This window comes from Lepisosteus oculatus, chromosome 5 (assembly GCF_040954835.1).
Source record: "Lepisosteus oculatus isolate fLepOcu1 chromosome 5, fLepOcu1.hap2, whole genome shotgun sequence".
Taxonomy (NCBI): Eukaryota; Metazoa; Chordata; class Actinopteri; order Semionotiformes; family Lepisosteidae; genus Lepisosteus; species Lepisosteus oculatus.
The window spans coordinates 39,401,360-39,426,147 of record NC_090700.1 but is presented as its reverse complement, the minus strand read 5'-3'; the positions used below and the strand labels follow the sequence as shown (position 1 = coordinate 39,426,147).

At 43.5% G+C, this 24,788-nt stretch overlaps 2 protein-coding genes across 5 annotated transcripts in view; one reads left to right on the top strand and one right to left on the bottom strand.

Annotated features, from left to right (window-relative positions):
* Positions 1 to 3,972, bottom strand: part of srgap2 (SLIT-ROBO Rho GTPase activating protein 2) — a 98,417-nt gene extending 94,445 nt beyond the window's left edge. For 3 of the 4 annotated variants that reach the window (XM_069190381.1, XM_069190383.1, XM_069190386.1), the window contains exons 1-2: positions 3,882 to 3,972; positions 1,808 to 2,345 (exon numbers count right to left, since the gene is read on the bottom strand). In XM_069190381.1, coding sequence (XP_069046482.1) covers positions 1,808 to 1,874 — 67 coding nt within the window. In that variant the 5' untranslated portion in view covers positions 1,875 to 2,345; positions 3,882 to 3,972. Of the gene's footprint in view, positions 1 to 1,807; positions 2,346 to 2,902; positions 3,001 to 3,881 lie in introns of those variants that run through there. The other variant, XM_069190382.1, reaches the window with a different exon arrangement.
* Positions 3,973 to 4,388: 416 nt separating this feature from the next.
* On the top strand, positions 4,389 to 10,786 carry LOC102689046 (protein FAM72A). The gene is made up of 4 exons (XM_006628463.3): positions 4,389 to 5,258; positions 6,127 to 6,204; positions 7,440 to 7,564; positions 9,067 to 10,786. Exons 1-4 carry the CDS (start codon positions 5,113 to 5,115, stop codon positions 9,159 to 9,161), a joined length of 444 nt encoding a protein of 147 aa, XP_006628526.1. The 5' UTR covers positions 4,389 to 5,112; the 3' UTR covers positions 9,162 to 10,786.
* The last annotated feature ends 14,002 nt before the right edge of the window (positions 10,787 to 24,788 follow it).

Below are 24,788 nucleotides of genomic sequence, written 5' to 3'. Positions count from 1 at the left end.
CGTTCAAAGCCGATTCGCTGGGAACGGTAAAGAACACAGCTGGGATTGCTCTAATCAGCAATCCAGCGAGCAAGAGCAGCGGCACGGCCCTTTCTGACACTGTACAGGAATTAAACACCGGCCAACGACGAGACACAGAGGTGACACACTCGTGTGGCCCTCATGTCACACGAGGACATGTTTAAACTGTACTGCAAATCTCTCCGTTAAACTTATTTCGCCCAGACTTTTTTTTTTTAAATGAGCGGACCACCACTACGCCAACAAAGACCGAATTTATCCAGGTTCATTTCACCACACAGCTTCCTGGCCTCCTCACTTTCTCGGGCCCCGTGAGGCTCTGAAACCCCCAGCTACCCGGTCTGGCTGCGGCTGTGCTCCGGAATGTGCCCGGTCGCACAGGGAGACTCCTCCCGCAAGGTCTACCAGCGTGACTGTCAGCCCACCGAGATCCCCGCTAACGCAACCCAACCCCTCGAAACTGTGACACGGGCTTGCGGGCACGAAAGGGAGGTTATTGTTACAACAGCTTCCTACAGCACAATGTCTCCCCACAGCACAGGAAGAGAATCGAGAATTATAATTCCGGAGTCCAACGTCAGCATGACCGACATTCGCTCTCATTCAGCGCTACACAATTGAGCAGAAGAAGGCCAAGCGTGTGCGTCTCAGAAGTACTGTACGTGGTATTTTGGTTGACGCTGGGGGTTGAAGTTCTCCATTCAAACCTGCGACGTTTTATGTTCGCCCATATCTCCCAATTTACACGTTAAACTGCTACTCACAGATTAAAGAAAATCGCAGGAACCCGTCGGGTTCCGTTTTTTATTAAACCACATTCTTGCGAAATGAGCCTGAACTCAAACCCAGACACACGTAGAGCAAGTTAACAAAGGAGCATTGACGGAGATCGCCACAAAACGTTCAAGTTAGGTGAAAAATGGAGATCCGAGGCCACTAAGCACCCATTTCCAGAGAATACAAAAACACATGAGATGTCAGGCAGGCGTCTCTCTCTCTCTCCCTGTGCGTTCCTTTTGAATTACAAACACAAATCCAGTTGCTTTGCACAAGGCAGCCTGCTCTTGCACTCAGCTGAACTCGATTCGGACTGAACTGTGTAAAGCCCGCAGCCTGCCAGCTATCAGCATCTGCAGAATCCAACGTGTTGCCTGCCCTAGCTCCTTCCTACTCTCGCGCCGAGCCGTCCCGAGCCCCGGTCTCGGCACGCGACACCGCGAGGCGACACCCGCCGGCTCGACACCGGCGCCAGCACCCCAGACCGCAGCGGTGAACGCCACTTTCACAATGAAAAATGAAAGGCACGGCCTTGAATTATTCCCTCAACTTTCCATAATGTGTCGTTATGGTTTAAAAAAAAAACGACCACCTTCTCTTTCTCAACAACACACACAAACATCTTCTCATACGTTACTGCCTCAGACGATCCGGCTCGGATCTTCCCGCGAAAGACAACTCGTTAACCCCGAGTGTTACGCATGTCGTCGGTTTGATCTTCCTTTTCACTAAAATTACCCCCAATTAGTCACATACACTAAGACGTTAATATCAAAAGGGCACCCCTTGCAAGACGAGGAAACAGTTCACAATTCAGCCCTAGATAACTCAATGTATAATTTTTAGCTAAATCGAACATAAACATCTCTAAAGGATAAAACACACGCAATTACATTTTGTAGACATAAACCGCCACCGAACCAACTGGTTTCAATCAAACCCCCCAAAAAATAAACCATCTTTTTTTTTTTAAAGTGCGGACAACACCAATATCACAGGAATATCTTACCTTTGACTTGAGTTTCATACTCCGCTATGATCTCCTTTTCCTTCCGAAATTTAGCAGGAGACGTCATGTCTGTATTGTTCAGAACACAGTTGCAAATATATCGCTTGTCGGGATTAGAAGGAGCAGGATGACAATGGCACTAAGGGTTATTTGAATAAATATTTTTTTTCCCAAAACAAATCCACAAGAAAGACTATAGTCAATCCGCCCTCTCGCTCTGCTGTTACTGTTTCCAATGGAAAATCATTCCATCCGCTGTTCTGAACGAGCCCAGGGCGCAGGGTAACACTTCTGCAACGCGCTGGTTACATTCGTGCTCGTACGGTCCTGGTCGCACAATCACTGGGGCTCTCTCACACACACCCGCACGCAAAAAGAGGAATTTCGTAGTCCCCCCCCACCCCTTCGGGGGAAAAAAAAACAGAGAGATGCCTCTTAAGCGTTTACGGATCCAGTAATTCCCAAGGGGCTTTTTTCTTCCTTTTCGGAAGAATTCATATCACGGCTGTCCGGCGTCTCACGAAGTGGGTGTCTTCATCTGAAAAAACAAGAGAGAGGGGCCGATAAGGATTGCTTGATAATGCAACGTGCTAGCTAGGATACAACAGGATGTATTGCGGAAAAAACAACACTGACAGTCCGGATTGGGGGGGTTAAGATAATGTGTACAGTGAGAATTGCGATATCCCATTTGTTCACAGTTAATACAACGAAGTTGATCCAGGATGCTGCCGAGGAGAATTGGCACCAGCCGATGAAAACGCCAGCAGTGATCTTCCAGTCGCAGGGCCTCGAGAGAGGCTTAAAATAAATCAATTCTAGCGACACCCTTGACCTAGAAATTAGGGGGAAATTAACTATTCTCAAATGGAGTAAATGGTGGAACTCACGCGGCAGTTAAAACTGGAAGAAATTCGAAAGCATGCTCATAATTGGACAATAAGCAAATTACAGTGAGAGAGATTTAACTTCCCTTGGGTTGATCAGTGCCTGCGTGAACGGTGCTTTGCAGACACCTTGTTGATCACTAGAAGGGCTTATATAATTACCACTGTCACGTTCTTTTTAAAAATTGTTGTTTTCAACACACCTCACCTTTCTGTTCCGAAAGAGCTCTTGGAACTAAAAAATGGAAGTTGTGCTACACGGTATTTGTTCCGTTTGCACCCTCCCGCAGCGAAACTAGATCTCCCTCAGCCCCCAAACGCCCGTCCACACTTCAAAGGAATGTTTGCGAGCTTCTCCAACAGGAAACTGGAGGAGATTCGGCTAAACGAGGACTTTCCAGGCAAATAAAGCGGGAGAGAAAAGGAGATCAACCCCAGAAGACAGCACCGCTGTAACTGTCTGGGTGGGTTTGAGGAAACTAAATTCTGGAGGAACACGATCAATTTAATTTGCCGTATTAGAAAGAGCGGGCACGAGCATTTTCAATGATGCATTTTCACTGATTCGTGCTCTCTCCGGTAATGTGCTACAAACACGTTATTCCAGGGCAACTTCACCACTGCGCAGTAAAGGCATTTGGCGTTCTTTGTACTTATGTATAGCTGGCTAGGAATTACAGAAGAACTGTAAGCGAGACTGTAGGTTTCCAATGATCATATTTAATGTGCTATTAGCATTGTAAGAAATGTCTGGTGGGTTTGTGATTAGTAAATTGTGATAATCGTTTTCTATTTTTATTACAGCTACTTAAAATTAAAATGACGTTAAAAGATTTTGGTTGCTCTTACCCGCTACCGCTACGCATGTTAATAGTACAATGCAGCCCTATAACCACAAGCTTAATTTTAAAAACGGTCTAGTCCTTATAAAAATGCGATATTGATCATAAACAGTTTTTATCTGCCTTATTTTTTCTTATTGCTCATAAGCAGTATCTATAACATAACAAAATGAACTCACGTTCATAGCGCTCGAGTCGAGTTATTTCACTTAACAAGAGTCGTATTTTCTATAGAGCACTGGCTCTTCAGAAATAAGCTATCAAAAGTATTTATTTTCGCTAAGTGACTAGCGCTACAAACACCGTAAATCACTTGTCTTGGACGATGGAAGAGAATATAGTTACCTTTCATACAGGATTTTATTGTAATCCAAACACGATAATTCACATCCTCCACTCTGACTTCCCAGTTTTAACTTCAGAACATTGCTCCCAGTCTTGGAAAAGGACGGCCCCGCCCCTTTCCACAGGAGGTAAATGTAAGCTCCGAGCGATTCTATTGGCCAAGAGCGCTGAGACTGACGTGGAATTAGACAAACCAAAAGGAAGGAGCGAGGGGGCGGTGCCTTCACGCAGCTACCCACACCGCTAAATCAGGATTGAGATAATGCAGTAAAGAGGCGTGGCACAGGCTGTACACGTAAGATAAAACCAATAACATAAGCCAACTCGTTACACTTTCCTTGCAGTAATATTACTTCATGTTGGTTTTTGGCAAACACTGTTTTTTTATTTTTAATTTCGCATCGTGCTGTACTTGTAGGTTTGTTCTTTAGCGGACCAATCGAAAAAAAGCGCTGTCCAAGCATTGGAGAAATTTGATTGGTCTACGTCTTCAGCTCTAAACCAATGATAAGAGGAGATAAAGTTAAATGTCTCTACATTGTCCACTGAGCGCTTTGCATTGGTTCGCCCTGTAAACCAATAATATTGATCCGTGGGTTTGGGAAGCCAATCAGAGGGGCGGATGGGTCAATTTGAACTTGTATCAGGAAGTTTCTAGCTGCCATTGAATTAACAAGTTGTAAACAATGCCGGACTGTCAGTAGAAATTAGGCAAAAACGTTTCAATATCAGGAGCAGAGAGCGCTCAAAAACGGGACAGATATTTGATGTTCGGCGAAGATAGCGCGTCCGTTTTTCTCGGAGCTAGGGGAATTAGTAAAAAAGCAGCGATTTAGTAAACCTCAACGGTAGCTAACGGTTTGCTCTTCAGATCCTCCGCTACCCGAACACGTTCAAATGAAGATAAAAGACAGAAGACTATAGCCGAGGGCGTATGTAGGGCTAAGTTCGTGATTTAACTTAAAAAGCTAATGTGCAGTAGCTAGTTACTAACAAACCTCTTGTTAACTTTTGGAGTCAGAGCCAATCGCGCGGGTAGACAGTCCAGAATTAAGGAATATTGTTTATTTAAAAAAACCCTCTTTATATTTCAAAGCAGCTTATGAAGTAAGTTAGAACCGATAGTATTTAGCTAAAATAACCAGTAGCCGAATCACGCATAAGCGTCTGCCAGCATCCGCAATCCGGTTTGAAGTGTGATTAGTGAAGACCGCACTTTTATTCCTAAATCATGTCTACCTCAACCTTTAAAAACAGATGCGTAACTCTGGTTTGCTGCAAGTTCTGCGATAGCTTGTTGTGCACACGGGGGATGAAGGCTGTGCTTTTGTCCGACACGAAAGTAGAGCTGTTCTCCACTGACATCCCTCCCCACAGGTGAGTGTCTGCGGCGCTGTCGGTGCGATGGTGTTTGTCACCAGAGCCCCTTCTTAAGCGCCGTTTGCATTGGGATCCTGTTTTTTTACCTTTTTATTATACAATATTTAAAAAATACATACAATACAAATTGTATTCCGATTTGTAATATTACAAATAAGAGTGCATTTAACATATCAATAACATTGCCCGGGGTACATCTATAATACAATTACACTTACATGAAAAAAAAACCTACACATGAAATAAAATTAAACAATGTAAATAAAGATAGGGTTCGCACAGCTTTCGTGTTCTTACATGTCGATTTAGTCTTTAGATAAGCCTTTACATCCATTTTAAACTGTTAACAAACATAGTCTCTTCCCAGACCATTTCACTTTATATATACTGTACTGTATATAATAACGTTCGAGTAAAATATCTTTTGTAACTGATTTAATTATTTTCATATTATATTCAATGGGATGACAAATTAACATGACGTCTATTTCTTTAAAAGTGAAATCAATATATAATTTTGCAAATCACCCCAGAATGTGTTTTTACAACAGGACATAACCAAAATATACGGGGGCTATTTTCACAAAAGGCACAGTAATCATCTAGATTAATTTTAAATCTCTGCACAACAAGGGTGCAGCGGGGATCCTGGTGTGAGTCGAGAGAGAAGCTGAGTACAGTTAAGACGACTAGACGCGGAGACTCGTGTCCTGTCTTGAAGTCTTCCGGTGTTGTAGTCACTCTGAAGGCGCATGTTTGCTAAAATCGCCTTCTGTTATTGGAAGAAATGTCCCAGTCTAGACAACGTGCTATTCCCAGATCTTGCTGTAGTCGGTTAAATTTTGTTTTTTCCTTCTTTTCCCAGTACTGTCGACTTTGTCGCAAGCTGCTATTGTACGGAGAGCTGCAAATGCAGACTAAAGGATATTGCATGTTTAAAGTGGTAGGTACCTGTACAGAACTCCATCACTGGAAGTGTCAAACCACTTTGACAGGTTTGGGGGAGTCGTGGTTAGAGACGTGTTGGAAGATTGTTGGGTCAAATCCCAGATGGGGCACCAGTGTGCGCTGCCCTTGGGTAAAGTTGGAAAACTGTCACTGGGATTGCTTCAGGAAATACATGTGTAAGTAAATTCACTTTGTATAAAAGGTCCATCAAATGGATATATTCATTTTTCTGTCGTTCACAACGCAGAACGAGGAAAGTCTTCAACAGCAGACCAGGTTTGGTACAAATACAGCATTTAATTGAAGCCAGTACCCTGGCCCCTTTAAAAAAACAGTGACTGGAGGAGATTCTTGTATCGGTTAACTACTAGATGGGCAGAACGGCTTCCTCTCGTTTCGGACCTTTCTGATTTTCTGCACATGTCCATGAAAAGAAGGTACTGTATATTCGTGTTAAAATCACAAATGTGCAGCCTGTGCTTCAGAGGGTTTTCCTGAGCGTGGCACTGGATATTTAACAATAAATTAATGCTGGAATAGGAGGGGGAAATGGCTTAGGGTTAAGCATGTTTTCAGATAGAGTATTCAGTGGGTCGAACCTGATATACAGTACTTCCCAGTTATTGTAAAATGAGCCATGAAACGTGTTGCACTGATGTCTAAACAACTTAAAGCTTTATGTTTTCCCCCCAAAAAAATACCATAACATGGGAAGGCATTTATCCATCATGGATTGCGAAAAGGAGAAAATGTTAATTCAAGGATGTGACAGCAAGCACGCAAGAACCTTTTGTCTTATTCTTCATAAGCTTTGCTCTTGTCTTGCTGTAGGCCTGAGCCTGATGCTGTTAAATCCATGATAATCCAATGCAGTGTGTCAGTGATGGAGTGTGAAGATGCTTTTCAAGTAAATTGTGCTCTTTCGCTCCAAAGCCAGCCTGGGCGGTGCGTGTGCATGTGGGTGGCTTGTAATTGCAGAGGTTGGTGTTTGAATCTGGGCTAACGTGTGTCATATGTTTTGCCTTGGAGTTAAAAGTAGGCAAAAATAACTGAACAAAAACTATAAGATAAACAAGTGGGAAAACTCTCCTTTGTCTCCCCACCCCCTTGCTGCCCTGCTTCCTTGCTGCTCGGCAGGAGACGGGTGAAGAGACTGTGGAGCCTGTGCTGTTGATTCCTGCGGCACCGAATGAAAGTGCTTACTCCCTGTTTCCTTTCTCTGTCTTCCAGCGGCAACGTTGTGGGCTATCACGTGGTGGCCCCGTGCAAGCCCTGCCTGCTGTCCTGCAATAATGGGCATTTCTGGATGTTTCACAGCGACTCCGTCTCTGCAGTGAACAGGCTGGACCCCTCCGGTGAGCGCTCTCTCTTAAAAAGTAGCAACAAACTCGGCTGCCCCCTCCTTCCTTCATCTTGCTCTTCAGTGTGTGAGTGTGTGAGTGTGTGAGTGTGTGAGTGTGTGAGTGTGTGAGTGTGTGAGTGTGTGAGTGTGTGAGTGTGTGAGTGTGTGAGTGTGTGAGCAGAGTACCAACAGCAGCACACTCCCATGCCACAAACTGCTTCTTTAACTTTGGTTTTCTGATTAAATTAAAACCAGACTGAGATCCTGGAGCTTCTTTCTGCAGAAGACAATCCCAGTGAAAGTGATGTATACGGTTATGCTTTTGTATTCATAGATTAACTTGTACACGAGTGAAGTATTAAATAGCACCAGGTGGTACCTCTGGTGAATGCAGTACAGGCACATTTATGCATTGCATGTTACTTGGCTTAATCAAGTTAGAGTATGGTTTCACATCAGCCAGCGATGCGAGAGTCTGCTTGTTCAAGCAAAGAAACTGTCTGACGCACAAAAGAAATGGATTGAAACGTGATTGCACAGTGTGTAAAACTATAATAAAATTTCAGTATGAAATGTGATGCACTGTCAACCAGTTGCTGTGAAATACTCCCCCTGCCACTCTTCCTGTGCAGCCCAGGGCAGCTGGCAAAGACTGGCAGGTAACGGGTGTGTCGATACTTCAGCATGCAGGGGGAGTGCTGCTTAAGGTTACACCACAGACTTGTTTCCTGGTTTCCATGGACAAGTCCACAGATTGCTGAAGCAAAACATCTCATTCCCTCCCAGACACCAGAAAACTTCAGGACAGGACACGAGTCTCTGCGTTTGGTCATGTTAACTGTGCTCAGTTTCTCTCTCAGCTCACACCAGGATCCCTCTGCACCCTCTCACTCTCTCCCAGACAGGCAGTCGGAAAACGCACAAGAGCAGGACACCGTCATTTCTTTCACCGGTTTTACGTTAAATCAAATCGCATATTTTGGAGTGACTATAAAGAGTTGTTTCAACACATTTTTGGCTATTTTGAATTGAAAAGCACTGAGCACATGGCGTTACTTTGAAATCTCACCACGTGGTTTTGCGTTTTCTTTCTCATAACGTAGTCAACACTTCTCCTCGCTATTTAAAACTTTTCAGTGAGTTTCGATAAAACATACTCTTCTCATTGTGCATCAGTGTATATTTTGGTGGTTTACATTTAATCCATGACCTTTGAGTAAAACTGGAGTTGCTGCTAATGATTCTGCGTTGTACATTTACTCATTTTCATTATGGCTAGAACACATATCAAATACTCCCAAATTCATGAGTATCGTTGGGTTGACGTCTGTAAACTATTAGAGGCTCTTGTGCGTTTTCCCTAGCCTGTGGGACTAGCATTGGGTTCCATGGACTATGTGGGGTCAGGGGCACTGTTCTGGCCCATCAGGCACAAGATCAACAAGGGGAACTGATCCAGCTTTGTAAGCTCAGCTGTCCGCACAATTTGTACAAACTCAGCCGTGCTTTTTTCAGGCTTGAACCTCCTGCTCTGGGGCGACTTACCGGAGACGGAGAGCAGCGAGGATGAGGGGACGGGCGACCTGTCCGAAGAGGAGTACATCCGATAAGAGACCTGGGCGCAGCAGCGGAGGCCCGTGATCTCAGACTGGCGAGCCAGGCGGCACCGCGAAGCCGTGTGGCGTTCACGCGCAACTGCAAAGCGCACTTTCTCAGGTCCTTTCTGTCGGCAGCATTTCATGCTCGCTTCAGATACTGTAATCATGGTTACTCGCCTACAGGTTTCTTTTTAGTTTTAACGTAGATTGATAGAGAAGGTCACAAACTCCTGTGTTCAAGAATGACAATCCTGGAAATGCTTAGAGGTTCGTGCTCCACTTTAAGGTTTAATTAGACCAGTTTCACTTTCTGTCCCTGGGCCTCAGGCTGCCAATAACAAAAAAATATCATCTCAGCTTTTCTGTGGCCCTTGAAGACCACAAGTGATGTTCTCTGACCTCTTGTATATGACATATATACATTTTTCTTCTGTAAACAAAACTGTTTTTGAAATGCTCAGGCTTGCAAATATTCAGTGCATTATCACTATTCTTAATAATGTTGAATTTACGGTACGGTGGGATCTGTTTATGAAAAGAAAAGAATGGACAACCATCAATCAGCTTCCAGCCTTTTGGGGGATGTTTGCTGTCATTTAATCTGGGGAACCATAAATGGTTTTTTTTTTTCAGGTTTGATTTTGAGCTGTGAAACCTTCTGCACAGAGCTTGCATGTTCTCCCTCGGTCCATGCAGGTTTTCTCCATTTGCTCTGTTTTCTTCCCACCTACCGAAGACACGGTACCATAGTTAACCACAGTTTAACCATAGGTTAACTGGTGTCTCTAAATGGTCCCTGTGTGCTTGTGTGTGTCCTGCGATGGACTGGCATCCTGTCCAGCGTGGAAAAATCTGCTTTAGCGAACAATGATAATGTTACTGCACTTTAGGAGGTTTTTGTGTCTTATATTTATTATAAAACATAATGCAGCAGAAGCAGTAGAATGTTTTAATGTAAAAAACTGAATATACCGTAGATGGTGGAGAAAGGCTGTGTGCTTGTTTACTAGACAGAAAGTACTTGTTAGATGTCTAAGAAATGCTATTTAATGGCACTTGCTCATTTAGTCATTTTCCCCTTTTAGTTTTTCTTCTCAGTACTGAAAGTTTTCCCAATTTCCTTGCATATAAATGGCTATAGGGAACAATTTAATTCTTATTGAACACAAGGTATGAAGAACTGACTTGAGTTAAGTTTTTAGTTTTTAAAACAGCCGAGGATTGAAATGTCGAGTTTGATACTGAATTCTCACCCGAGAATGTGAATTACATTAGATTAAAAATTAAGCAAATGGCTTTTGCTTTTGATTAATTGAGTTTTTATACAATTTTAATACATTTATCAATGACCTGATGTGTTAAAAAAATAATATTTTTTTTAGACATGCAGTGGCATGGGTGGCTTTTTTGGCTTCAGGTTTTATACTGCTTTTTATTTATTGAAACTTTCAGTAAAATCCCAGGTTGTACCTTGTTTTTGTTTGTAAGGGATTTATCAATTTGCCTAAAACTAGCTTTTGAAAAATACTGCTGTTTGACTGTGCTGTGTACTGTAAATACATATTTGTATTTGGGAGCCAAAATTGTTTAGTTTTTCTGCTTGTATTAAAAGATTGCAGCAGATCCTTGCTGTTTGTCTCTAAATGTTTATTCAAGCCCCAAATGACTTGAGCAAAAAATAAAAAAACAGATTACTATAACACATTTTTTAAACTGTAACATCTACCTTTTAGTATGCTGAATCATTCACAAATTGCACCAGGATGCACCTTTTAATTAGAAATGGTTATTATATTTGTTCTTCGTTTGTTCTTCACTTCTGCAAAAGTGTATTGGGAAAGAAATGTGTTGTACTGCTGTTTGAAATGGAACAATCTGCACTCACTAGCCTCTAGCAACTGAGAAATATCAGCCTGCTTCCTCTACGGTCATGATTAGATTACACATTGCATATATGGGCTGAAATGAATCTTTGGTGGGGGAAAAAAGCCTGATCCTGAATGGAAATGAAATAAGATGGTATTGAAAATGTAAGGATTGATATGGGAGGGGAGTTGGAGCGGCACAACAGGGGAATATTGGATCAAAGAACTGAATTCAGAGGGAAAAAAATAGCTATTAAGTTGCATGGTAATTTGTCATTGTACAGCCACTTAGTTTTTAGGGTCTGCTGTTTGGAACGTTTGCTATTAGAGAATTAAAGTGCTTCTGGTGCGTACCACAGAGGAGTAAAAACAACCGTCTGTTCAGCAAAGCCCATTCGCCTGTTCAGGTCACTGTCTTTTAACCAGCAGTAAACACTCTTTACGTGAGTTGCTTGTTAGGAATGCAGGATTTATTTATTTTCCATTTGCAAAAAGTTATTTTTTTTTTTATAAAAGCATTGTTCTGTTACTGTTTTCAAAGCTATCATTACAATATTTCTCCCACTTGGAAGGCTATTCATACCGTTACCAAACTGTATGCTGATAAGACTGTCCCACTGGTTTGTTTTGGATGATGTCACTAGAGCTGGGAGAGCTGTCCGAGTCACAGAGCACATTGGGCGGGGGGGGTTATTTAATCGTTAATTGTTAATCTGTTAAAGGTCTGTTCTGCCAGTAGGCGGCACAGTAGCAACACATTTACCTGCAGCCTCACAGCTGCGGGGTCCATGGTTCAATTCTGTCCTTCGGTGCGAAGGTGTCTGTCTGTGTGGAGTTTGGATGCCATTCCCTGGCCTTTGCCCACACACCCACCGAGTGAGAATTGGGTGGGCTAGATTGGTTTGAAAGAGTGGACCCTCACCAGCCTAAGCAGCTCTATGATAACTGAATAGCAAGTCCCCCAGAAACACAGGACATGGCGAAAGAGCCCTAACAGTGGCGCACTGTTTAGCATTGCTGACTCCCAATGCTGGGGCCCTGGGTTCAACTGGGGACCTGTGCTCTCTGTGTGGGGTCTGTATATTCTCCTCATGTGGGTGGGGGGGTTTCCTGCTGGTGCTCTGGTTTCCTTCCACTGTCCAGGAAGTCCAGAAGTGGCCTTGTATGAATGTTGCATGTTTCTGTCTGTGTGTGACCTGCAAGGGACTGGCATCCTGTCCAAGATGCACCCTGCCTTGTGCCCAGTTACTGCTGGGATCGGCCTGGCTCCGCTGCGGCCCTGTGTTGGAAGAGGTGGTAAGAAAACGGATGGACGGAAACGCCCTGTTAATGTCACTAACCTGTAGGGAGGAAAGTACAAGCATGAGTACAAAAGAAAACGAATAATTCCTTAATTGTAATGATATGTTAAGATAAATTATCTGATTTTCCTTACAATAATGATCGAACTCAGAAACCAAATAACTGATGCTTTTAGATCAGTGCTCTAATGAGCTCTTTCCTGACCAACATAACCATTGACTTTCTTGTTTAAATATAACCCTTTCATTTTAGATGAATTCCTTCTACAATAAAAACGATAAAGCCAATCTTCATAGTTTATCCAAAGATAAACTTATGTCTTATGTCGACGTTTCTTATCTCGACATATTTAGAAAAAGCCATACTTCTGTTTCTTGAAATACCTTTCTTTCAAATGAAAATTACAACCTACCGCTATGTCTCGATGTTGAAAGTGTAACAGTTTGATGGGTGTGAGACACACCACTTGTCATCTTGATGTATTTTATAATTACTTAAACAAAACAAGCATGTTATGCTGGAGTAGATCAGAGATAACATGATCGTCTTCTCTTTCCTGCCATAAACAACAGTGAAACCCGTGTTCTGAAAACACGGTATTGTCAGTCTTCCAATAAAAATCACATTAATGCTACAAATATGCGGATGTTGATACATTACTGCTTTACACCTAAAGCCAGGAACTTTGTCCTGATTCATTTGCTTATAAATTACAGCAGCGAACTCAAAGGCAACACATTTATATAAATCTTTTAGATACCTAAGTGGATATTGACCCAATAATTATTCTCTGAAAATGAAAATGAAAAGCATATAAATTGGACTTGTGTGAAACGAATGCTGTTTCCTCATACAGATGTTTTTAGTTTGTCATCTGAGTATCAGGAACCCCAGTAACATGTAACCCTGCATGAAGTTTTGCCTCATTGGTAGCATTCATAAGTTTCGTATTTTAGTTTGGAGAGGACAGACATCACCCATAACTGCCCTGTAGCCCTACAGATGAGGCGGAGAAGGATATAGGATGTTTGGTTTTTTTAAATTCTTTCTTGCTTTGCTGTGGAAATGTAGTCCCTTACAGAAACCATCATGGTATCTGAGGCATCAACATCTTCCTGTTCTGTTTGCTTGTGCAGGTTATAGCATGAGCTGATTCTAGGAGGAGTCCCTGTCTTTGTTTCACTGTGGATTGCTATAAGCCAGGGGTTTGCGTCTTTCTTTTTTTTTTTGGGGGGGGGGGGGGTACTTCCATAACGACTTTCCTTGTCTGATTGGCCCTGAGATTGTGCTGGGGAAGTAATATAGCACCCTGCATCCCTCTGGGTCTCTTTGAGTCACCATCAGTTCCTCTGTCAGACGAGGTCTTCAGAATGAGCGGTTAGCTGGACGAGGGGCATGACGCTGGAATGTGTGCATGAAGGTGCCGTAGGAGTCGCCACATCAAGTACTGGAGGACTGCGGGGTCTTCCAGCTGTAGTTCCCAATTGAGCTCTCAAGTACATTATTAAACCGACCGGGCCTGATCTTCTGCCACCGTTTGAAGGCTCCCATAAATCTTGGGCTAGGGAAAACATCCGCTGGATTCTGTCGGAGCATTCTGCGTCACTTCTGCTGCTGTCACAATATTTCAAGAAATGAAAGGTAACTCATGTTGAAGGTGATTATTTCTTGAAGCATTTTCCAAAACAGCTAACAAAGAACCATAAGGAGGCATTAGTCATAATCCCCCATTTGCATAAATATTCCCAGTAAAACTGCATACCCTTCAGGCAGCTTTTTATTAGCAGCACAGAGCCAACCTGTCCCCACTTATAACATTTATGGGAAAAATCACGATGATTTAATGATACATCCTCCATCTAAAAATGACCAGCATCGGAGGCTCACTGAGCCTGTCAGCGTTACAATTGTTTTTTATTTCCTCCTGGAAAAAATAAGCTACAAATTATTCACTTGAGCAGTGAGATTTATGGGTTCCCATTAACACTGTGTTAATGTAGTCATTAGTTGAGTGCAGAGTACTCAACAAAGGAAGCTTTCCTAGGGTTTTGTAAGAGAAAACTAATCACTGTCAGTTGAAAGGTATTGGTGAATCGGCTACCTATACATTATAATTGGCAATTCCTAAATAAGTACACTGGAGTACATTTGTATTGCGCTTTGATACTGTTGGCTTATTTGTCAAGGAGCAACGGCTGTGTAATTAACCTACATTTCTTCACAAGACCAGATTGTGATCAGATTTGTCACCGGGGATGCTGGACTGCTTCAGCTGGGCAACTCCACGATGAAAGAACTAGTCAATCATATCGACATACAGTAGTTATTACGGTGTCGTTATTGATGACTATCATAGCTGCGTTCACAGTGGTAGGAGTGACTTGACGCCGGCTCTCTCACCTGCAGTGTTACAGCTCACAGCTGACCCCCTTCACCGTGAGCGTCTTTCAGAGGCAGAGTCACAGGTCATCTCTTTTACAATACATTTACTGGAGAAAGATAAGATAACCTTCTCATAATCCTCCTAATGCACAAGGGGCTTCTGTGTGTTATATAACGCATGTACCGAAGCCTGACTACATTTCTGTATAAGAACAAAAGAACACGCTGTTATCTCATTGTGGAGCTTGTTGTTTGCCATGGCTTTCATTGTGTTGCGTTTGCTGTTGCAGCAAAATCACCTTTCCAGCCATCAGAGAGGCTGCAGCACGAAATCCCCCAATAGCGTGTTGTTTTTGTTGGGTTTTTCAGTGGAGACTCACTCTTATCCTTTAACAATAGTGTGGTGGAGAAAGCTCGAAAGGTCTGAGCCCCCACCTCTGCAGTCACAAAAGTTAGCTCCTGAAGGAAACACCTGCTTCGTAACAGTTAAAAACAATACATAAGACCGAGGACACAGCAGCATTCACAGCGTCTCAGAGATTATGGGTTCAGTCATTCTGTTATTATCCCTCCATCCTTGGAGTCATATGCCATGTCTGCTGTGCTAACAGGTCTGACCAGCACTTAGTCATGAGCAGCGAGGCACAGGGCACAGTGGCAGGCCCAGTACAGTATGGAATTTCCAGCTGCTAAAACCCACCATTCCTGCTCAGTGCTCCTAGGAAACCATAATGAAATGCTGCTGGAAATAATAGGGGTGGGATAAGCCCGCAGATTGGATTAGACAATAATGTACTGGAGACAGCTATTGCAGCGCCACGCCAGGCATGTGTTTAAATACCAATGTGATGACATGCAGGGAATTCTTGGCTGCACAGTGGAGCTGTTTTAAAAGCGCTTACCCAGCCCAGAGTGACAGGTCATGCCTGCAGCTGCACATTGCACTGCTGAAATGACACCCCCTCATCCCTCTCATTTATAGAGGCCAAAAACAGGCAGCGTAAAAAAACATCCTGAAAGGATCATTCTTTTTCTATCAGTAGAATGTGGGCTATGTGGGCTCACTCTCGATTGAACAGACTTTTTTAAATTATCATTCCTGCTTTGCTCTTCTGTTCAATGCAAGTGACCAAAACAAAAGACAAAGCAAAGTGCAGCAAAGCATGGTGACATCATGGGGATACTGAGAGAGGCAGGGCAAAGTGCCTGAACTGTGGTAAATGTAAATGTCTAGTGTGAGAAAGACCTGAGGCGGTGCAGTGAAGATCTGCAGTGTGACTGGGTCAGCGGTGGGCTCGCCCATACCACTGGAAGAACAAGCTGCAACTGCTAACTGAAACACAGCCATTGTGCAGCTGGATATAAAGATTACAAGGCATGCCTGCCTTGTGTTATTTCATCTCTCCGGTCTTCTCTGGTGTCAGCAGCAGTTCATGTTTAAACACAGGCTTTGCCTAGGCAAATCTTATAGCACTGTTCACAGAATACATGAACAATCTATTTAGAAATCTGAGAGAGAGATTGTTTAGTACTTGGATAATACAATTCATTTACTGTATTTTATGTACAAGACAGCATCACATGATGAGGTCCTGCTGAAACGTTACGTTGTGGCATTAGATACAGAGGATATTCAACAGCGCTCTGGACATTCTTCAGGGATTCCAGTCATTTCTGCTGTTGAACTTTACTCTGAGTTCAACTCTCAGGCCAAGGCAAGGCCTTTATATCGACTGGAAAGAATTATAAAACGTGCTCAGAATCAGAAAAGAGCTGAAGCTTCTGCCAGTGTCTTGTAAGAGAGAATATGTTTTGTCAAACCAGCGCAGAGCAATCTTGAGTGAAGAAAACAGATCATCTGACCCGTTTCAGATGGAGATTGCAGCGGAAAGATTCTACATGAAACCCTTGTAGCCCTGTGGGGAAAAAATGAACCTGCTGCAGACGTAGTGCAGTGCTAATAGGGCTGCAGAGGTGGTGGGTCTGCAGGGCAGGTATGGACGAGAAAGCTCTGGGAAAGCTCTCTGCTCTGATACATGGTTAATAAACAGTCGGGGCTTGTAAGGCAGGGTGAAATTGCGGTTAAACATCATGCAGACTGTGGTCAATGTCTGGTGTAAATAAATGTAGCACTACCATGGGAAAGCTGTGAAGACTGCCCTGCCAAAGTAGCGCGGTATACTTGAACATGGGAAGAACAGGGTGGGAGAGAGGCCGGACCATGAGAAGCCTCCTGTGTGGCTGGGAGCTGGAAGGAGTGAAGTCAGCATTCTGTCAGAGGCCTTTGTCACAGGCGAGCTCACCCATTGTCGATTCATCCGCTGAAGTGGCGGTGGAGGCCCAGTTATCAGAAGAGGGCAGAAGAAAAAAGCCTGTTCTGGTGTCCCATGAGTTATGTTGATTCCTTGTGCTAGAACCTTTTTATTTGTAGATTTCACAGTGATACGTAGATATGGGAATATTGATGTCTATGTTGGGAATACTTATGTTAATCTGCATCCAACAGACATTTACTTTGGCAGTTTGACTTGGTCTGTGTGGTGCCCTACCATGTTTTTGCTATTGTTGCATTGTGCCCACTTTTTTCTGCTTTTACAGTGGTGTAGCACAGTAAACATTTCTAAGGGGACAGATAATAACAAATGCTCCTTTACACAAAGAGTTGTGGGTGTCAGGGACAAGCTTCCTAGGCAGGTAGTTGAGACCTCAGCATTCAAGAAACAGCTGCACAGCATTTAAAACTCACTTGAGTATTAGACAACCAAATAATCACGAAGGGTAGAATTTTCCTTATTTTCACATTTTTATGTCATTATACTATAATTGAAATGTGAGACAAATGTGGTAACTGCAGACCAAGCAACAGGATGAGAGAACAGTCCATCACGGTAGCATAGGGGCTGTTTAATTTACATTAACCAGCTGGACGTCTATTTTAGAAAAGTCAGGGGAAAATCGCATTAGGAATTGGGTGGATTTTCATGTATGATGCCTGCTACCCTGAAATTTTGCCGCATCCTTCAAAGCACTCCTTAATTTCTTCCTCAGAGCCTGCCAAGCGGGTTTAAAGCTAATAGCTTGAGTCAGACGCATCACAAATCCGTTTGGGCGATAAGAAGGCCTGCTGTTGTCCGCGGTACTATTTTTATGCACCACTGCCGCAGTGGAACCTATAATGGAATTATTTTCTCACAATCTGCAATATTGAGCAGTGTTTGCAGAACCTGCCAGGGAACATTCTCCCAGGCAAGCTCAAAATGTTTAGGTTACAGTCTCCGCTTAATCACAGCTATTCCACATGGAAAAGCAAATCAGTAAATCAGTACAGGTTCCAAGCTATCCATTTTTGTACTTAAACCCATCAAGGCTCGTCACCAGGCTTCTGTGAGCTTGCATTTGCCAACACTAACAAAGGGACCATTTTTTAAAATATTTTTTTTTTTACTAAACGCAGTACAATCTGTAGAGGTTGAAAGACATACATATCCATTTGTTCGTGTTCGTGTTTATCATCTCTAGGTATGACCAAACTGCCAGTCGCAACGTTTCGTTAGAAGGATTTTTAATCTCAAGTGAATGAAAAGTCGTCTGTCTCCATCTAGCGGAAAGAGTAGGAATTTGTTCCATGAGGTTGTGTAAAAGAGTCGATTCAATTCAAGGTGCTTTATTGGCATGAGTAAAATCAGTGTTCCAAAACGCAAACTAAATAAAATTAACATAACAAAATCTACAGACATTTACAATGAAGACACATCATAAAATATTAACATTTAAACATATGGAGCATTATTGGGGTTCACTGTTCCTCAGGCTGTGACAGGAGATCACACACTGGGCTGCCAGTTCGACTGAGTTCCCTCCTCCCTCTACCAGTAGGATTGGGAGTTGCTGTGATTCTGGCAGGTGTGGGAATTCTGGGATTATTTTTGTAAATTTAGGGAAGAATGTTTCTCTAATCCCAGAATATTTGTCACAGTGCAGTAGGAAGTGCACTTTCGCCCAGTTTCGATGGCCAGGCTGTGTCACTGAGCCTGTACTTCATCAGGGTCTGTTTCTGTTTGCTGTTACTTATGTTGGACAGAAATTCGGCTAGTGCATCTTGTCTATTTAGGGTTCTGTAGCATTCCAGTTGATGTTGTGTTTGTGTGTGTGTCCCAGTGTGTGAGATATTGCTGCTGTCTGATCTGGGCTGTGATGTGGTTGATTCTGATGTGTGGTGCTCTAGCAGTGCTGTCCTGAGGCAGGCTGGTGTCGTTGTGGCTCTGGCCAGTGAGCCTCAGGACCAGCTGGCTCAGGGCGCTCTTTGTTGGGCTCAGGTCTCTCTTCTTTGAGCTCGGAGACCTCTGGGTTTCACATGGGAAGACAGATGTGTGGTGATCTGAGAGGATGCAGAGACTGTACAGTCAAGGTAATACTGTAGGTAGTAATCACAGAATGTTTTAATAACTCACATTTATAAGATGAGAGGTGATGATTTTTTTAAAGAAGGTTTTCCTAGACAAAAATGACCAAAGTTCTGCCTGCTTTGTGCGCTGGTAGGATGGGCTCTGATTTTCAGTGCTGCTCACCAGAGACAATGGGCTGCCTGATCATGGATGGCTGGAATCTGTCTATATTCGTCCAAGGATGCCCACAGACCCGAGAGACATGAAAGGAAACTTTCTTTTAAGGTGTATCTAAGTGTAGTTTACATATAGGAATAAAAAAGTTTAAAAAAACTCAGCTACAGTATTTCACAGAGCAGAAACAGAATAGAAAATATAAAATTCTACGCAAATAAGTATGTGCCTTGTTTGATGCCTTAACTCACTACGTACTGATCAGAATCTATATGTTGGTTTAAAAACAAACAATTACTCCTGGCAAAAAAAAAATGAAAACAATTATGGATTACAAAAAATCTACTGTATTACTAGTCACTTTAATCAAAACCAGCTCGCATTTAAATGGTTAAGTAGTTTACTTGAACAATTTGAGAAGAGCTTGTCAGGACAGTACTGGTAAAGCAGTTAACAAATGGATGGATGGAATTCAGGTGAAATACCTCTGCTCAATCTCATTGCCTTAGGATAGGATAGGAGTCAACCCACAACCTTCCAGTGACACGTCCAGAACCCTACTGCCTGGCTCCACACTGCTGCCCTGCTGTTTCAGGGTCCTGGATTGTGAAAACACTCATGATTGTGTGTCTTGGATGTTCACATACATATATTTACAGTATGTACACATACCTACTCCATCTTCCTGTCATGTTCAGGTATGATCGGTATTTGGCTTCATGGAAAACAAATGTTCATTTCAAGCAGGTGTCAAAAGAGAGTTTATGACACTAGATGCTGCCGTCAAGTAAGCAGGAGACCTGCTCTCCAAGAGGGAACTAAAACAAAAGACTAAAAAAACCTCCTGGTTCAGAAATATGCTCACTGTCTTACTGTAGAGGCACTCTGGTGGTGATTTCACAGCAGTGCTCTTTATTAACACTGGCCATAAACAATGTTCATACTGCTATAGACAGCACTATAAACTAAAAGCATGACTAGGCGTGTAACCATGACATGAGACATGTGTGGTAGAGGTACAGGTGTGGTATAACTAAAAGAAAATCAGGAAAGATTCATCCTTGAGCTTTTTTAACTAACTCTCAATCTGGCTATCTCTCTTTAAGAACTGGAGCAATGACACCCCGTCCTCGAACAGTTCAATGGCTGTGGAAAGAAAGTTTTTAATTTGTGAAACTCTTTTGTTCTACTTTCAGTTCTCTAATCACATAGAGCTGACACAAGATTCCAGAGTGCGCAGAAATACATTTTGGATGAGAGATTTCACATGAATTATGATATATGTATGTATGTAATCTGTAATCTTTATATCTAGCTGCACAATGGCTGTGTTTCAGTTAGCAGCTGCAGCTTGTTCTTCCAGTGGTATGGGCGAGCCCACTGCTGACCCAGTCACACTGCAGATCTTCACTGCACCGCCTCAAGTCTTTCTCACACTAGACATTTACATTTACCACAGTTCAGGCACTTTGCCCTGCCTCTCTCAGTCTCCCCATGATGTCACCATGCTTTGCTGCACTTTGCTTTGTCTTTTGTTTTGGTCACTTGCATTGAACAGGAACAAGCATACTTACCCCAGCCAGTCAGGGTATATTTGCAACATATAAATATAAATACATTAATTTACTTTATTTGTAGCATTTATTTTGCTCACTCCTCTCTGTCACTCCAGCACACTCTCCTCTGTCACTCCAACTCACTCTCCTCTCTGACACTCCAGGACACTCTCCTCTGTCACTCCAACTCACTCTCCTCTCTGACACTCCAGGACACTCTCCTCTGTCACTCCAACTCACTCTCCTCCCTGTCACTCCAGCACACTCTCCTCTGTCACTCCAACTCACTCTCCTCTCTGACACTCCAGGACACTCTCCTCTGTCACTCCAACTCACTCTCCTCCCTGACACTCCAGGACACTCTCCTCTGTCACTCCAACTCACTCTCCTCCCTGACACTCCAGGACACTCTCCTCTGTCACTCCAACTCACTCTCCTATCTGACACTGCAGCTCACTCCAGGACACTCTCCTCTGTCACTCCAACTCACTCTCCTCTCTGACACTCCAACTCACTCTCCTCTCTGATACTCCAGCACACTCTCCTCTGTCACTCCAGCTCACACCTCTCTGACACTCCAGCTCACTCTTCTTCCTGACATTCCAGCACACTCTCCTCTCTCACTCCAGCCCACTCTCCTCTTTGACACTCCAGCTCACTCCTCTCTGACACTCCAGCTCACTCTCCTTCCTGACACTCCAGCACACTCTCCTCTCTCAATCCAGCCCACTCTCCTCTTTGACACTCCAGCTCACTCTCTTCTCTGACACTCCAGCTCACTCTCTCCTCTGACACTCCAGCTCACTCTCCTTCCTGACACTCCAGCTCACTCTCTTCTCTGACACTCCAGCTCACTCTCTCCTCTGACACTCCAGCCCACTCTCTCCTCTGACACTCCAGCTCACTCTCCTCTCTGACACTCCAGCTCACTCTCCTTCCTGACACTCCAGCTCACTCTCTTCTCTGACACTCCAGGTCACTCTCTCCTCTGACACTCCAGCTCACTCTCTCCTCTGACACTCCAGCTCACTCTCTCCTCTGACACTCCAGCTCACTCCTCTCTGAAACTCCAGCTCACTCCTCTCTCTGGCACTGACACTCCAGCTAACTCTCCTTCCTAACACTCCAACAAACACAGCCCACTATGGCTATTGTGCTATAAAACACTTATAATTAAAATCAATTATCTAAAATCTGCAGGTACTAGATTTTATGTTGAATACATGTCTAAATGGAATATTTGCTGACTACATCTTTCTTAAATTTGGAAAGGACATGCAAAAGTACTTATTTTAAAACACAACATTGTAATTCAAACTTGCCCTCTATATTAATACCGTGACTTTGCTTAAAGCAAGCTAGTCATGTTTCACTTAGAACCACTACTTTGTGTTTCTGCTTGAGTGACTGGAATCCAAGTGATGACAAGCTGCAGATTGGTGCAGAATCACTCGCAACCAGATTGTTCTGCGGTTGACTGCAATGCAAACTGTACAAGAACCATAGAAGCTCTGTCAGGATTTTATATTGTACAGATTGCAGGACTTCTAAAATTGCTGTAAGTTGCTGACAAGTGTGATTAAGCACTAAAGCTACAAAATTGTCAGCCGAAATCTTTTCCTCTCAATTACAAAAAGCTCAGTGTTGAAATCTGCATTTAATATACAGTACTCAGTCTCAGCAGCAACTGAATATTCTGTTTCCTGAACACACTTGCTCATGCAAATTACTAAAGAAATAGTTTACCAGCATTTCAGACCCATAAAACACTTCAACTTTGTCACATATGCCATTTTTCACAAGATACAAATCCTTCATGGTTATAATATGTAGAATTTAGGATCCCTCACACCGACAGATTTTTCCATTTGCTGGCAACTTGTCCTACTTTTTCCTACTTTTTTGACACGAGTGACTGGCACTGCCTGTGGTCTCTAATAAGCAGGGCTTCTGTGGATGAGAATCCAGTTTCTGACTGACTACAGGTGAAAATATATACAGTGCAATTTCTGTTTACCTGATAGGTGTCAGAGAATCGTCTCCCCCTGTTTACTGCCCCAGTTGGGCTCCAGACTCTCCGGACGTTACCTTCACCATCTCTGCTCTCCCTGCCAGCCTCAGCAGGCGCTGCAGCCCCTGTATCTGTGCAGTACTAAGCGACCTCCTGGTGCAGCAGCAGAGGAGCGACAGCGCTTGCTCCTGGGGCACACAGCGTCAGCTCAGCCATGCACAGATGCCATGGCCTCGAAGAAAACAGTGATGTCCTGGTTATATGGAAACAAAAGTGGAACTCGGTCTCCAGGGAGAGTCAAGGGGCAACCAGGCAGGAACTGCCAGCAGCACACAGGCATACCTTTTAATGAATAACTACCGATAGGAAGAGAGTAGTTTCGTAGGAATTGTGTTTTTTCATGTAAAACTACATGCTGTGCAGTCCATTGTCAGAAGCTCCGCTACCAGGCACTTCTGGCTCCACTAGAATGCTCTTTAAGGTGGTTTATTAGAAGAAGCCTTGGGCAGAATGCATGTTTTTCTATATTATATATACAGTACAGTATATTGCATAGTATTCTCTCTAGCACTGCCGCAACTTGAACAATAGGTTGATGCTGCCCTCTAGTGGAACAAGTGCTCTACTGCAGGGCTGCTTATATTCGAGATCAATCTGCAAGTCTGCCAGCCTTTGACAGCACCCCAGCAACCCAGACAAGCTGTGCATTAAAAAACAACAACTATATTTTTAGGCTGCATTCAGACCACAACAAACTTCTTTGATTAGTTGTATGCACTTTGTTAAATCCTAATGATAGGGCGACACAACATGATAACAATAGTCAGAAAGAGTGAGTAAACAGCTTGTAATAGATTGACAGAAACAGAATGTGAAGCCTGGAGTTGAGGCTAAGAGCCTGCTCCTCACTCCAACTCATTAAAGTACTGACACAGAGAACAAGATTAGAGACCTGAACAAGGAGAAATGGTACAAATGATACTTTCTTACTGTCTGGCAGCCTCCTTCCTTGCAATGGACACGGACGATCACTAAGATCCTAAAGACCTGTGAGAGAATGGTGGGGGGGGCAGCTCCATACTGCCATTTGGCTTGTAGTAGATTCAGGCAATCCAATCATGCCGTTTCACTGAAGGATCATGGGCTGCCCGCTCTTGCTTTGACCTGAGGTTATAACCAACCTGCTGAACACAAATTCTGATCTCAGCCCTTGATGGTGGAGTCCCATTGTATCTACGTGGTATGCTGCTGGCACACCTAGGAGCTCCCACAAAGTGCAGCTAGATAGGAATTTAAATAAATGACTCTGGCAGGGCTTCTCCTGGGGCTTGTGCCTGGCACAAGTCCTTTGAAAAGAGCCTACGGCTTAATCCAGCTTTCACACATTTACAGGATTTGCCATTAAAGAGTACAAGTTTAGGGTGGCATGGTGGTACAGTGGTTAGACCTGGTGCCTTGCAGTGCTGGGGCCCTGGGTTTGATTCCTGAGCTGCTCCCTGTGGAGTTTGTATGTTTTGCCTGTGTCCATGTGGGTTTCCTCTGGGAAAACTGACCCTGGTCTGTGTGTGTCCAGTGATGGACTGGCGTCCTGTCCAGGTTGTATCCTGAGTGTTGCTTGCTGGGATAGGCTCCAGCTCTCCTACAACCCTGTGTTGGATGAAGCAGTTAATAAAATGGAAGGATGGGTTAGACTTTTATGGGTTTTATACGGGTCCATACAAAAACGTTCTCCCCGGACTTGAAATGACTGCTGTTATGGCAACAATATTGTAACGCTCTGGGGTTCACATGGGCGCCCTCACCACTGCCAACTCAGGTCAGCCCCGAACATGGACTCGAACATGGGCCTCCGGCATCACTCAACAGGGACTCAGCCACTTGAGCTAAACTGAAATCTCCCCTCAGCCCGGCAACTGCGGTCCCTGCTGTTCACAAGGAAGGGCTGTGACGTCACCGTGCTGGTA

Coding starts and splice junctions, on each gene's coding strand:
- LOC102689046 (XM_006628463.3), top strand. CDS start 5,113: ATGTCTACCTCAACCTTTAAAAACAGATGCGTAACTCTGGTTTGCTGC. Junction 5,259..6,126: donor ACTGACATCCCTCCCCACAG/GTGAGTGTCTGC, acceptor TTCTTTTCCCAG/TACTGTCGACTTTGTCGCAA. Junction 6,205..7,439: donor GATATTGCATGTTTAAAGTG/GTAGGTACCTGT, acceptor TCTGTCTTCCAG/CGGCAACGTTGTGGGCTATC.